Genomic DNA, 14456 nt, shown 5'->3' on the forward strand with positions numbered 1-14456 from the left:
TGAATTAACTGATGTTCATAACTGTACTGTCCTTAAACTGGAGAATATCCCTATTCTCATGAAATACACAATGAAGTACTTTGGAGTACAGAGGCATGTATGATGCATGCAACTTACTCTCAAAATGTTCAGAAAAAACATTTTACGTATAGGTGTGTATATGTGTGTGTGTATAAATGTATATATAAAATTTGTATATACACAGAGAAGATGCAAATGATGTAAAATACTAACAATATTGTAGTTATGTATCTGGGTAAATGGCATGTGGGTGCTCTTTGTACTTTTCTTATTCACGAAACTTCTTTAAGTTTGAAATGACTTCCAAATGAAAAATCAACCAAAAATTTTTTGTGTGTGTGGAAAAAACCCAATTTTTATTGGAACTAAAGTAATGAATATTTACAATTTAAGAAATCTGTGGAAACAGCAGTAAGCTCACTCACACAAAAAAGATATTACACTTCATAAGAGGCAGTAGAGTTACTTGTTCAGCACAAAGAACTGACATCAGGACCCAGACACATCTCCTTGGTCACATTTCTTCCCCTGACCTCTGTGTGGTCTGTGCTCTATCATTTTAACTTTGCTCTTGCGTGTTCTCAATATCCTGGACTTTCCCCAATCCCCGTATCCCCCTCAAATTATCCTCTGCAATCTGTGAATTAATGTGAAAAATTGGCTGGAAACTTGTCAAGAAAGTATATGTCAGGGAGTTTTCATTCATTGACTAGAGCAACTTTAAGTATTTAACTTAAACGGTTTGAGAAGAGCATTTATGTAACTGCTTAGCATTTTAGCACATTTTTTTCTCCAGTGTTCTTTAAGCTTAATGTGTTTTCCATAAAAAGTTTAATCTCTACCTGTGAAACAGGACCTATTACCCATTATAAGTGAGGATACTACTGAATACTTCCCAGCCCTGTTCTTAGTGTTTCAAGTTTTTTTTTTTTTTTTTTTTTTTTAAGGTTCTTACATCATTTACCCATTAAAAATAAAACTAGCCTGCCTCTGGCGGAAACTGAAATAGTAATTACTTTCTTAAAATACACTTGGTTTTTTAAAACAGAGTTTCTGTTACATTTCAAATAGTGTGTATGTTATGTTTATCTTTCTTCAAACAAATTCTTTTGGCAAACAGTCTCGTTCAAAGATTGCCATAGATTCTAAGGTTGTACCACTCGGAAGGAAGACATTTAGAATCTGCTCGTTACTCAGCTTTCCTCGTTTATGGGATCAAATTGTTTTACGGGCAGCGTGCCAGATCCATTTACGGGCACTATAAGGCCGAGTGTAGAGTCAGGCATTTCTCTAGAAAACATCTGGTTCTTAAGAAGAGGATTAAAAGGTGGGTAACACTTTTTTGCTCGTAACTATGATTTATGATGTTACAGTAACCCCCCTCTAATCTGGCAGGCAGACTTCCAGCAACCACAACCAGGAACCTGGAAGTAAGTGAAAATACTTCAGAGCTCAAGGAAAACAGAGGCCCCCAAATTCCATGCATATGAAAGAGTGGTACTGCCTTTAGGTCAAAGTCCACTTTACTATAAAACTGATGGAGCAAATCAGCATAAGGGCTCCTAAGCCCACCTTTATATGTAATACCTCTTTCTACAGTTATTTTGTTCCTTTACTCCCTTTACAAAAATCACACATCCCTCTGAACTCTAATTCTTCTAAACCACCCCCTGGACCCCTTTTCCTCCTCAGGCTTCTCCCTTTTCTCTTTCTTATACCTTCAATATCTACTGACCTTTCCCCATAAATATTCCAAGATGCTCAAGTAGCTCCTGTCTTGAAAAACAGAAAACAAAAACCCTTTCATAAACCTCTGTAGCCATCACTCTATTGCTCCCTTACCCTCAGCCCTATAGCCAAACATTTTTCTCTTCTGTCTCTAGTTCCTCCCCTTTCATTCAAACTTTGTTCAAATTAGTAAGGGATCCTCTTCCTCCAAGGGGTGCAGTTGCAGTTGTGAGACCCAGAGTGCTAGCTTCTGCTCCTCTGCTACCCCCTCGGGTGGGTCACTCTGTCCAGGGCTCACACAACACAACTACACGTTGTGGCCCTGTGTGATCTCGGGTACTTCCTCCGGCTTCTTATTAGTTACATTTGGTAGGATCATCTTTAAAACTCTGTTACTAGAATCATGCAAAGTGCAGAGAACTGGTTTTTTTCTGCAGTTACAGGACTGTACTCTTCACTCACCTTGACAAGTGGTACTCCTCTCTCCCTCAGTAACTCCTGTGCTCTCCTATTAAGTTGCTATCGCCACTCTCCTATTGCCATTTTCTGGTAGTCTCTTTCAATCTTCTCCTTCTTGAATCTTTTTCTCTGACAATTGAAATAAACCAGATTACATTTTGTACAAACCATTAAAGTGTGGGTGTTAAGAGTTTTTCTATTCATCTTTAAGAAATCTTTTTTTTTAAAAAAAAGCAAAAATCCTTATTTTTAGTGTGTGTTCCTTGCAGTTAACTTGAAAAATGGCAATTTTTTCATCACTCAGAACTATTGTTAAAAATTGGGTTAGTTTCATTTAGTTGTGTGTGTGTATCTTACATATACATCTATTTATATTCTTTTGCAAATTGTTATAGGAACAGTTATGTTTCTTGCATTTTCACTTATTTTGTGAGAATCTTAGCAGTTAAAAATCTTTAAAAATTCTTTAAAAAATAGGAAAAAAAAAACTCTTTGAAAACAGGTTTTGATGACTACATAGTACTCCATTATTGGGTAAACTAATATATTTGACCATTTCATTTATGCTGAATGTTTTGGCAATAACCAAAAAACCCAAGCTTTTTGCTTCTACGGTTTTTTAAACCAAAAAGCTTTGAGGAAATTTCTGAATGTCCCTTATGATAAATTTCTCTAAGTGGGATTACTTGGTCAAAGGACAGAATCTTAAATCCATACTGCCAAATTCCCTTCGGAAAGGATGAATGTGGTGGTTTTCTTGCACTGTTGCCAATCTTTCATTAAAAACAAAAAGCAAAATAAAACATAAAAGCATTTGCTACTTTATCAGCACTAGCACTGTTAATATGATCCTGTTATAAGGCTCTTCACTTATCTCCAGACCCAAACTAGGAGAGTTCCTGTCAGTCTTAACTGGTCTTTTGGTTTCCATAGTGATTCTATTATCTATCCTAGTGCAAAGTTTAACCTAGCTTCCTCAGCTGTCCATACATAAAACCCTTCCAGAATTGCTCTAGCTTCTTGACTTATGGGAGAGAGAGTGGTTTCCTTTTGGGACCCAGTTCCCCATACTAGCTGGCCTAATGTCAAAGGGCATTGAACTTAAAAATGCTTCCTGACTATGAGGGTGGTGGTATTCAAACCCCAAATGCACAGAAAATTCATTCATGTTGTGACCCTCCCTCCCCGTCCTCCGCGTGGGCCCCAAACTATCACTGAACATGCCATGGGCACTGATTCCTTCAAGCAGCAGTTCAGTTTGAGTTCCAGCTTTCCTGGATGTGTGATCTTGGGCATGTGAACAAGAAAAACATCAGAGATTAGTTAGTGCTAAATAGAGAGTTTAACAAGGGTGACAGGGTACAGACTGACATGATGGCTACTTTAGAGCGTTGGCCTGGACATGGACAGGGTCTCTGAGGAGGTGATAATAAACTGGTACCTGAATGAAAGAAAGAATAAGCCTAGAGAGGGAAGCTTGGAGACAGTAAGCGGGGATTAGGGAGAGAATTCCAGCAGAGGAGAGAAGGTCAAAAGTCTGTTCCAGGGCTTCCTTGGTGGCGCAGTGGTTGAGAGTCTGCCTGCTAATGCAGGGGACACGGGTTCGAGCCCTGGTCTGGGAGGATCCCACATGCCGTGGAGCAACTGGGCCCGTGACCCACAATTGCTGAGCCTGCGCGTCTGGAGCCTGTGCTCCGCAACAAGAGAGGCCGCGATGGTGAGAGGCCCGCGCACCGCGATGAAGAGTGGCCCCCGCTTGCCGCAACTGGAGAAAGCCCTAGCACAGAAACGAAGACCCAAGATAGCAATCAATCAGCTAATCAATAAATAAATCTTAAAAAAAAAAAAAAAAAAAGTCTGTTCCAGATGGATGAAGTGAGATTTATGCATGTAAAGAGTGCAACATAATTTCTGGTGGGGGAGGGGAGCAAGAGAGAGAGGGAAGGAGGGAGGGAGACAATGAATGAGAATCTTGACTCCTGTATGGCTGTGCTTCTAGGGGAACTGACTAGTCCTCTCCATCTCACCTTTGCCTGCATTGTCTCTTTTCTTCTGTGAAGGTTCTTCTCAATTGCAACTACTACTTGACCCTGTTCGGCTTATAATAAGTAGAGCTACTATTTATTAAGAGCCCAAGTGAGTTAGATTCATTAGGTTTTATGTACGTTCTTTCACTTAATTCTTACAACAACCCGAGGAAGGTTATTATCCTGATACGTTACTTTATGGATAAGAAAAGCAAAACGAGGCTCAGAGAGCCTATGTAACTTGAGAAAGTAGTAAAGCCAGACTTGAAACCTAAGCTGGTCTGACTTCAGAGCCGTGTTCTTTGCTGCTACACTACACTGCTCCTCACTTACACCTCTCGTTGGAAGCTGCCACATTTGTAAGAACGTTCATTCTGCTCAGCTCTTCTCGTTCCTCATTACCCAGCCACCTCCGTGACAGAACACTCAGCTTCATCTGCTAACCAGATGCAGATAAAAGAATTTTTCTTATAGACACCGTCTCTCTTAGTTATGGAAGGAACCTTAATATAGGAAAGGCTGGTGTGGAATCCAGGCTCTGACAATTCTTCTCTGACCTTGGGCAAATCACTTAGTTTGAGCCTCATCATCTGAAAAAACACTATTTCTCTGGAGAGCTGACTGAGAAATAAAAGACCTAGTTTAAAGAAAGTTTCTAGAATAGTATCTAACAAATGGCAGAATAAGTGGCTGCGTAAGAAACAAAAACAAACTCATTTTACAGATAGGAAAACTGATTTGGAAATGTCTTGCTGGGAGAAGAGATGGTCTACTTTCTCTATCCAACTTCCATAATTCTAGCATTCCATGATGCAGGCTCACTGGAACTGCTAAGGGTATTCTGTTATATCACGTCTTTAACAATGTCCATTCAGGCTGAAAGGTTATAGAGAAAGAGATAATCGGTCACAGTGCCAGAACTGTAAAACAGGGATAATAATGTCTATATTATAGGACTGGGGGATAAATGTAATAAGACATGTGAAAGCGTTTTAACAGGCATGAAATGTTTCATAAATGCTCTACTTATTCAACATTTTCATGGAATGCCATACATAAAAGAATGACTAGAATTTTATAACATATAATTGGAATTAAAAGGACTCTGGAAAATTGGAGAAGTGATCAGAAACTAGAATGTAGCTAGCTCAAAAGAAATAAACATGAGGTACTTAAGGAAAAGCAAGGGACTTTGAAAAATACTGTTTATTGAAAATGCAATTAAAATTGAAGACTGTGTTTACTGTATTTTTAAAGGCAACTGAAAAAGGTATAGATAACATACTAAAAATGGTGTTAAGAACTGAGTTTATGAAGATTCGGTTAAATTCAGTGTAAAGAGTGAGTGCTCTCCCAGGGTGGCGGCAGGGATTCTAGGGAGAGCGGGGTCTGCAGCTGCTTTCACACGGTGTGCTTTGGGAGTCCCTACTGACCGGAAATATTCTCCACCAGATGCTACAGCGTCTAAAGTTACACCAAAAGACCTCGTCTTTGGGCTAAGGTTAAATATTGCTATAAAGGTTTACCTATTTAAACTAATTTCAGGTACTGGTTATTTCTTAAAAGGATCACATAGGCATTGGGAGCAGGAAGAATCAGTTCAACAGAGAAGCAAAACACGCACACTCTTTATACTTTTCCACAAAGATTTTTCTAGGAAAGCCACATTTTCTGTAATACTATGCATTAACATGGGGAGCCTACCCTGATTTTGCAAAACTCACCATGTCTTTTGAGTTCCAAGAGGAATACAAATCATAAATTTATAAAATCTTTATTAAAAAATATATTTTCTTTTTCATAAATATCTACAGGGAAATTTACTCAAACCTTTGAAATAACAGAGACTATCACAAAAATGTTTAACAGAGAACAACAATATTGTAAATGTATTTCCTGAAAGCAACAACTAATGTTCCTTAGAAAAGATATAGGACACTTAACTACCAAGATTTTAACAAAATATTTTTTATAGAAATGGGTTATAATCTTTACCACAGAGTCACCAAATCTGCACCTAATCAAGAGAGTCAATTAAATAAACCAGCTCTCATTCACCTTCTCCATCAGAAGACATCCATTTAACATAGTGTTTCTCTTTATATACAACAGCAGCCTCTGCTGGAGAAAGAAAAGTATGCTTTCTATTACAAAGTATTAGCTTAAACCTATTTTGAACTGGAAGAACTCAGATCCTTTCCATTTCTTGCTTAAAAAAGCTAAAATAATTTTCAAGGTCTTAAAGATGTACGAGCCTTATCAAGTATATCCTTTCTGATTTTGGGGTAAGTTGGATGTGCTTCGAGAACCTGCAAAAACACACACACGAACAAAAAAACAAAATAAAACAAAAGCATAAGAACTTGTAATTCATTATCAAGAACTGGGGAGTGACACAACTTACTAGAAACAGCATTACAGTTGAGATTTCATTATATTAATACTGCAAATATAACAACACTTTTTAAAGGTGATATCTGAGATGCGTATGATGACTCATTTCTATTAACAGCAATTAAATGGAAAAGGTAGAATATAATACTACACGTGAAAAATACAACAAATATAATTATTTCCTTAATAGATCAGTTACAGAAAACAATTATGTATCAATGATTTAAGATACTTTTAAAAATTTAGCTATTTATGCATGATATTTAATAAACACTTAGTTATTTTTACCCAGGAGCACACATCAGATTTACCTGGAATGATCTTGAAACATACAAATTTCCAGGTCTACTGAGTCTAGGAGTAGCGGAAATTCATTAAAAAAAAAACCTCCACAAATGATTCTAATGTATAACCTTACATTAATGTACAACCTTAACCTTAATGTGAAATGCTGCCTTACACAGAGACTCAGTAATCAACAGCAATTGCTGGGGCCAAGTATTTACTATACTGATGCTCACACAGCTATCTGGGATAAGGCACGTTACACAATTCTCTGCTAAGGAGCTTTTCTTGGAGCTCCCAATAATGTTTAGTAAAATGTCTTATATGGAATATCAGCGTGACGATGTATATAAAGAAAACTGCAAATTCTAAAACTGCAACTTAAATATTTGTCATTTTTAACAAGGGATCATTTAGTCAGGAATCAATTCCAGAAGTGTAATTGAATGACTTCTAAATGACAAAAAAAACCTCTTTAATTTATAAATCTGAATCCTCTAATAACCAGACTTAAGACACATACATAAGAACTTCTACTCAGAACAGTGACGTGGAGAATCTGTAATAATCCTGAGATATCTTCTGACTTAAGGATTAAGTTTTATTTAACGTGCTTCTCTAGCCTCTTTCTTTAAATTGACGTAAACATTTTATTATTTGAGCCCAATGAAAAACATATGTTTTTTCAATTTAAGTAAACTTTATTTTCTAAACTTTGAAAACTGGTAGTATCTCCCAGATATATTTAATGAGTCATTTAACCAAAATATGACGTCTTCTATCTCTATTCATGTACATCTTGATATTAATTAAAAGTAGGAAACAGTGCATCTGAAAAATTTTAAGAAATCTAAATTTAAGTTTTACCTGGTGACATACGTCAATTGCATCCACATATCTTTTTGCTTTTAAGTAATTAAATGCCAGTTTGTATCCTGTAAAGACAAAAAACCCAACAATGATATAGTACTATATTTATAGAGCATACTGTTAATATTACCTTTTTCGGCCTCCTCCTTTGTTTGCTTACTCTAATATCAGAGAACTCTTAGTGGAGGCTGGTGACTGTACTACGACAGAAATGATAAGATAATAGAAGGTGGAGTGACATAAAAGGAGAACAGGTAGGAAAGAAAATGGAGTTGTAACAAAGGACCACAGTTGGGTTAGAAGAGGGCCGGCCATCCCACAAATGCGGTTTTGCAACTTACTAGTAAAGTCCCATTTGTTTCAGATTATGGTAAAAACTCATCATAGGGCAGTAAATGGTAACACAGCTATTCATTTAAACAGTACAGATTGACTTAACACGTCAGGCAAACTGGTTCCTTCAGTCATGAGGTTTACATTCCATTAGGAAAGAAAGTACCTTATTTAAGTAATTATGTAAGTACATGAATAATTTCAAAACTGAGATAAATGCTATGAAATAAAGGTACAGGCCAAGGGCACTGTAATAAGAAACCTGGTTGGGGAGGGGGTGGGAGTCAGGCAAGGTCTGAAATCTGAAGGAAGAGGTATAATGTAGGCCAAGGGGGTGGGAAGCAAGAACACTGTTAGGCAAAAGCTGCACACGGAAAGGCCAGTGGTAGAGCGAGACACAGCAACCAAATGGACCTGGAGCGCACGAGCGGAGGGCAGAGCAGGGGGGAGAGCGGCTCAGAAGACACTGGGTTAGTCATCAGATAGCCACATCAGCGATGAGCAACAAGTACCACAGTTACTGGTACTGAAATGTCACATTTCAAATACTGACAATTTAGAAGAAAGTTTTAAGACATTCTTAACTGACTGTTGTTCTGTATCAATGCCATAATAGTAAGCAAACTAAGGAAAAGACAAAAAAAGTGGACTCAATAAGTAAGATATAACACGATGTAAAATAATATGTAACTAATAAATTAAATATCTTGCTTTACCATTTAGAAATATGAAAAAGGGAAATCTGAATGCTGCTCTTAGGCTTTAATCAAAGTACCAAAGCAAGTTTTTAGAATTTCAAAGCAATGTTTTAAAAGAATTGCTGGCTAATGCAATCATATGGTAGCAAAAAGTAAGGAAAAGGAATGATCTAAAATTCATTGTATTCGATACACACACACACACACACACACAGAAATGAGAAATGTCCAAGATGAAAACAATAAGTGTCAGAGAGGTAAACTTGATATCATTAGAAAATAATTATAAAACAGATTAATAAATAGAGTTTATTAGAGACCTGGACTCAGGTTTCTTTCAGTCTTAGTGTCACCTCAGAACAGTTATTTGAAAACAAGCCTTCTGTACTTCAAATTAGTTGATTTGAAATAGTTAAGAATTGCTAATGATGTGTTTGCAAACATGTGAAGTAAACTGAATTTAATGTTGAATACTTTCAAGCATTCACCTAATAAAGCCACTGTTAAGCATTGAAAAAAAAAGGAACATTTAAAAGGACATTTAAAAAGGAAAACAACTTAAGATGTCATGCCAAACATGGAAACTAGAGCCAAAAAAACCTAGACTTAACTTTTGGTTTCTGGCTTCCTGACTAGCTTTGAGACCTTAGACAAGTCACCTGAGCTGTCAATTTCAAGTTTCCTCATCCAAAAATGGAAGGATAACTCTGCTCTCTCTTAGTGTAAGTTTAAAGATCAAATGAAATACTTGTTGTGAAATGCTTTTAAAAATTTGAGTATCACGCAAATATTAGTGTTTTTTTTTCCTGTGTAAACACTAAATTAGAAGCACAAAGTTTTCATATTGAAAGAAACTTGATAGATTATTTCCTTCAAAAAACTTCAGAGAGGAAATGAAGAGCTAGAAATGGCAAAGAACACGTGTACCGCAGCTGCATGACACCTGTCAGGCTTCTAAGAATTCAACTCTTTGTAATCAGGAAAAAAAACGGGGGAGAGAGAGAGAGAGAGTGCGCTCGTGAACACGAACAATGTGAACAGCCCAGTGACTGTCACGTAACCTGGGAATGACTGTGAAGGGAGAAACATGACTGTGTTCTCCTCTCAGTGGATCTCAGCTCCTGGTGCCTTTCACAGTTACAGTACTCACGCCTGAATCCTATGAAAAGAACACAACCATGATTTTAAGGATTTCCTGACAAGTGAAAAAGTGAAATAAATGCATCATTAACTTGGCCAGGCAGGCTGGGGATACTGGATGCAATGATAATCTTAAGGAAGAAACTGTGAGAATTAATTGAGAGCCTCAGAGAAATGCCTACTAAGGAGAAGTCAAAGGAACTGAAAAAATCACCTATAAAAACACAAAGATAACACAGTGAAGGAGCTACTGACTTGAAATCTCTTTATTTGCTGGTCTTCCAAGGAACAGAGTATTTAAATAACTGAGCTTCTAACTGTATTCCTTCTGGGGAATAAAGCACCAAAATTAAATATATTTTAAGGATTTTAAGGAATGTTCATTTTACAAGCTGATTTTATTCTGTAAGACACACAATACCTGAGAAGGAAGCGTTAGTTCCTGTGCTCTATACAAGTCTAGTAAAATAACAGACCTCAGAAAAATACAAGGTAGGGGAAGTCCTGAACTGACAGCAGTTAAGTCTAAAGATGACCAATCTGACTGCAGATTAAATCTGAGTCATTGTTGTGCCACGGCTGCTAAAAAGACAGATGCCATCTTAGGTTGAACTATCAACTACTAAATGACTAATTTAAAAAAATAGCTTCGTTATACATACAATTCGTTCTTAAATCATACTTAAGAACTTGTTCATTTCTGGTACAACAGGTCAAGAGGGACATGGACAAATAAAATTTTAATATCTCACCCAGTATTCCAAAGCAAAGTTTGGGAAATACTATTTGAGAGCTTCCAGGAGACAGCAAGGAGGGTGAAAGACTTGCAAGCAAGAATGGACAAGCATCTGAGGATGGTCTGGAGAGAAACTGAGGAGAGACATGACAGAGTTTGCAATTAGAGGGTCATTATGTATAAGGGCGGAAGGACTCTGTGGGTTGCTCCAGAGAACAGACAGGGCAGTGTCAATGAAGCCTATTTCAGCGCAACACAAAGAAAGAGAGGCCTGGGGAGGAGCTCCCTCACACTGTGGGAGACAGGAGTCACTAAGTATATTCCAGATGCTGCCCAGCTGTTAGGGATACTGGAGACTAGCCTTCCTCAAACCAATGGGCTACCACTGGAACCAGATGACGTTTCTAGATGCTCAAGAGAAAAAAAAAAGTTCCGTAGTCAAATTACTGTGGGAAACATGATGTCCCCTCTGTGATATCCATCACAGTATATATTAGGATTTAGAGGCTTTGAGAAGTTCTGCAGTAAAGAAACCAGTAGGACTTGATTTGATGCAATGTCTTCCCACTTCCTTCACAACGGAACACCTTCCCCCCACAGCATCAGCATTCTGGAATCAGAGGGTGAAGGGAAAGAAAGGGCAGAATTAGATCGGATGTCCTTTAAGGCGACTGAGGTGGAGTTTGAATCTCAGGAAACTACACCTAATAACTTAGTAGCTAATAATCTATTATAAATATAAAATTTATTTTTCAGAAGGTCCGACAAAGGATGTTGGCTCTTAATGTGTATTTTGTCCTTAAAGAGAAAAAACAAATGCATTTAAATGAAGATTTACATATAAAACCCACGTTTCCTGTGAAAACCTAGTGTCTAAATTTTAAACTCACCTACTGCTGGATTTGTCTGATTGCCATGTTTCCATGCCATCTCATAGTTTAAGGCAGCGTCTGTATATGCTTGCTCTTTTTCCATAATGTATCCCATATATTCATAGGCTTTGCAGCAAGACTGAAGAAAAATGCAAGATGTATCAACAGATTACATTTGATATCACTAAGATTTTATGGAGTGCTTATGACTATAGAGGTCAACCATATTAACTCATTTAAATGGCACATAAAACAGTGGTTTTCAACCTTGGCTATGCAATCCAATCATATATGGGACTTAAAAAAAGATTCTGATGCCAAGCCCCTATCCCAAACCTACAGAATCAGGATGTTTGGGTGAGAGGGAAGGAGATGTTTTATACATATACATGTACACTTTTTATTACAAATAATTCGAACACATACAGAAATAACAGTATGATGGACCCCCTGAACCCGTATCTTCAACAATGAACTCCTGACTGATACTGTTTCACTACTCCATACACTTGTCCTTCTGTATTATCAGAAAAAAAACCCTCAGATACTACACCATTTCACCCATAAATATTTTAGTATGCCTCTTTAAAAATAAGGACTTTCTTTCAACATAACCACAAATTATCACACCTAAAATGTAACAACTCCCTGATATCACCAAATATCCAGTCACTGTTCAAATTTCAAATAGTCTTAACATACTTTTTTGTTTGCATGTTAGGATGAGGATTCAAATAAGGGCCACACACTGTGACTGGTTGAAATGTCCCTAAACTTCCTTTTGACCTAGAAGTCTCCTCTCTGTGTCTCTGTCTCTTTCCTTGCAATTAAATGTAGAAGAAACAAGAATGTTCATCCTAGAGTTTCTCACAGCCCAGATTTAGGTGAATGCATCCTTATAGTAGTTATATAATATATTCCTATGTCATTGGTATTTCCTGGAAATTGTATTCGATCTAGAGGTTTGTATCTGATTTTAACTTGCGGGGAAAGAGGTGAAACTACTTACTTCATAGATCAGTGCTCAACCGAGTCACACTGCTCCTTATGAAAAAGCAAAAATGCACAATGCTGTATACATGTTTTTAGGTATTTTTTAATTGCTATTTTTTCCCAGAGTGTTAATTTTAAAAAATCGAAAAATAGAAAAGTAGGTATATTAAAATTCACTGCATTATTTTAAATTTGAATATTTTTTCTATTTATTATAATTTTACTTTCCTTACTTTAATGCAAGAAGATAGATCACTAATATTTTCATGAAAACTATTAACCATTAAAAAATACACACAAACATGGATCAGGGCACACGTTTTCCCTTTTTGCTTCAGGCTTCAATATAGCTCAGCACAGCACTGTAAGATCCTACCTGTCTTACCTTTTGATACTTTGATTTTTAAAAAAATATTGCATTAAATGTCATTCATCCTGATCGCTTCATTGGACTGAGTGTTTATGTTCCCCCAAATTCATATGTTGAAATCCTACCATCCAACGTGATGGTATTAGGAGGTGAGGCTTTGGGGAGGTAACAGGTCATTTGGGTGGAGCCCTCCTGAATGGGATTAGTGACCTTATAAAAGGGACCCCAGAGAGCTCCCTTGCCCTCTTTTTCTACCATGTGAGGACACAGTGAGAACTCATTAGTCTGCAACCAGGAAGAGGGTTATCACTACAACCCAACCATGCTGGCACCCTAATCTTAGACTTCCAGCGTCTAGAACTGTGAGAAATATTGATAAATTTCTGGTGTTTATAAGCCACCCAGTCTATGGTACTTTGTTATAGCAGCATCACTTAACTAAGATAATCACTGAGATTTTTTTTTTTAATATTTATTTATTTATTTATTTATTTATTTGGCTGTGCAGGGTCTTAGTTGCAGCACGTGGGATCTTCGTTGCGGCATGTGGGATCTTTTTAGTTGTGGCATGCGGGATCCTTTTTTTTTTAGTTGCAGCATGTGAACTCTTAGTAGCGGCATGTGGGATCTAGTTCCCTAACCAGGGATCGAACCCGGGCCCTCTGCACTGGGAGCACGGAGCCTTAGCCATTGGACCACCAGGGAAGTCCCGATAATTACTGAGATTTTAAGTGCTCCTTTAAATTTCAGACCTGGAGTGAGTGTTTCACCTGTGTCACCCCACTCTGACCCTCTCATAGATGGTGTGTTCTTCCATCACGTGGCACGTAATGTCTTGTGATGTTATACCCATTCATTAATTCATCATGGTTGGAAAACAGTGACATTCTATCATTCTTTCTTCATTTATTAGCTGGAAAACACATCTGTAATGAGAAACAACTCCTTTTCCACTATTTTGTTTCCCAGCAGTATTGTTCATACAGAAAAGGCAGGATAGATGCTTAATTCTTTCCCTTCATTTGCCAGCTTTAGAAATAAGTCAGTTTACTAGCATATTTCAGTGGTGACCAATTAGGGTTTTTTTTCTTTTTTAGATCTTTGTAAACTCATGGACGTAGACATATTTGGTGTGTTCCAACTCAATGCAGTTATTACTGATATCTAAAGTGTCTCAACTTTGGCGAGTGGGAGTGTCCTCAAGTTGGCTCTTGAGTCCCTGACATGACTCCAATTATCACTGATAGCTTCCTTGCCATCTGGTATGACAAGATGGTCTAGTGTCATCTTGCACATTTCCTGCCCCAGATCTGGATGATCTCCATTTTTTAATTATATAATTCAAAGTTTCTAAGCTCTGGTTCCTGAATTTCAGGCTTCCAATATTGTCATGCCTAAGCAGTAGGGCTCACACCTCTAAAGCAGCCGTCATGTTCAACCATGCAATGTACTGCTGTCTGCATTCTGGCAAATTGAAATTCTATCTGCATTGAAACCTTAATTCCCATGAAATCTTGCTTAATCCTAGAT

General features: G+C 37.4%; 1 protein-coding gene across 7 annotated transcripts in view; it reads right to left on the minus strand.

Annotated features, from left to right (window-relative positions):
• Positions 1 to 5993: 5993 nt before the first annotated feature.
• TTC21B (tetratricopeptide repeat domain 21B) overlaps positions 5994 to 14456 on the minus strand; it is an 85541-nt gene continuing 77078 nt past the window's right edge. For all 7 annotated transcript variants that reach the window (XM_059928016.1, XM_059928011.1, XM_059928012.1 and 4 more), the window contains 3 exons: positions 11582 to 11702; positions 7782 to 7849; positions 5994 to 6544 (listed from right to left, as the gene is read on the minus strand). In XM_059928016.1, coding sequence (XP_059783999.1) covers positions 6467 to 6544; positions 7782 to 7849; positions 11582 to 11702 — 267 coding nt within the window. In that variant the 3' untranslated portion in view covers positions 5994 to 6466. The remainder of the gene's footprint in view (positions 6545 to 7781; positions 7850 to 11581; positions 11703 to 14456) is intronic.

The sequence above is a fragment of the Balaenoptera ricei genome, chromosome 7, assembly GCF_028023285.1.
Source record: "Balaenoptera ricei isolate mBalRic1 chromosome 7, mBalRic1.hap2, whole genome shotgun sequence".
Lineage (NCBI taxonomy): Eukaryota > Metazoa > Chordata > Mammalia > Artiodactyla > Balaenopteridae > Balaenoptera > Balaenoptera ricei.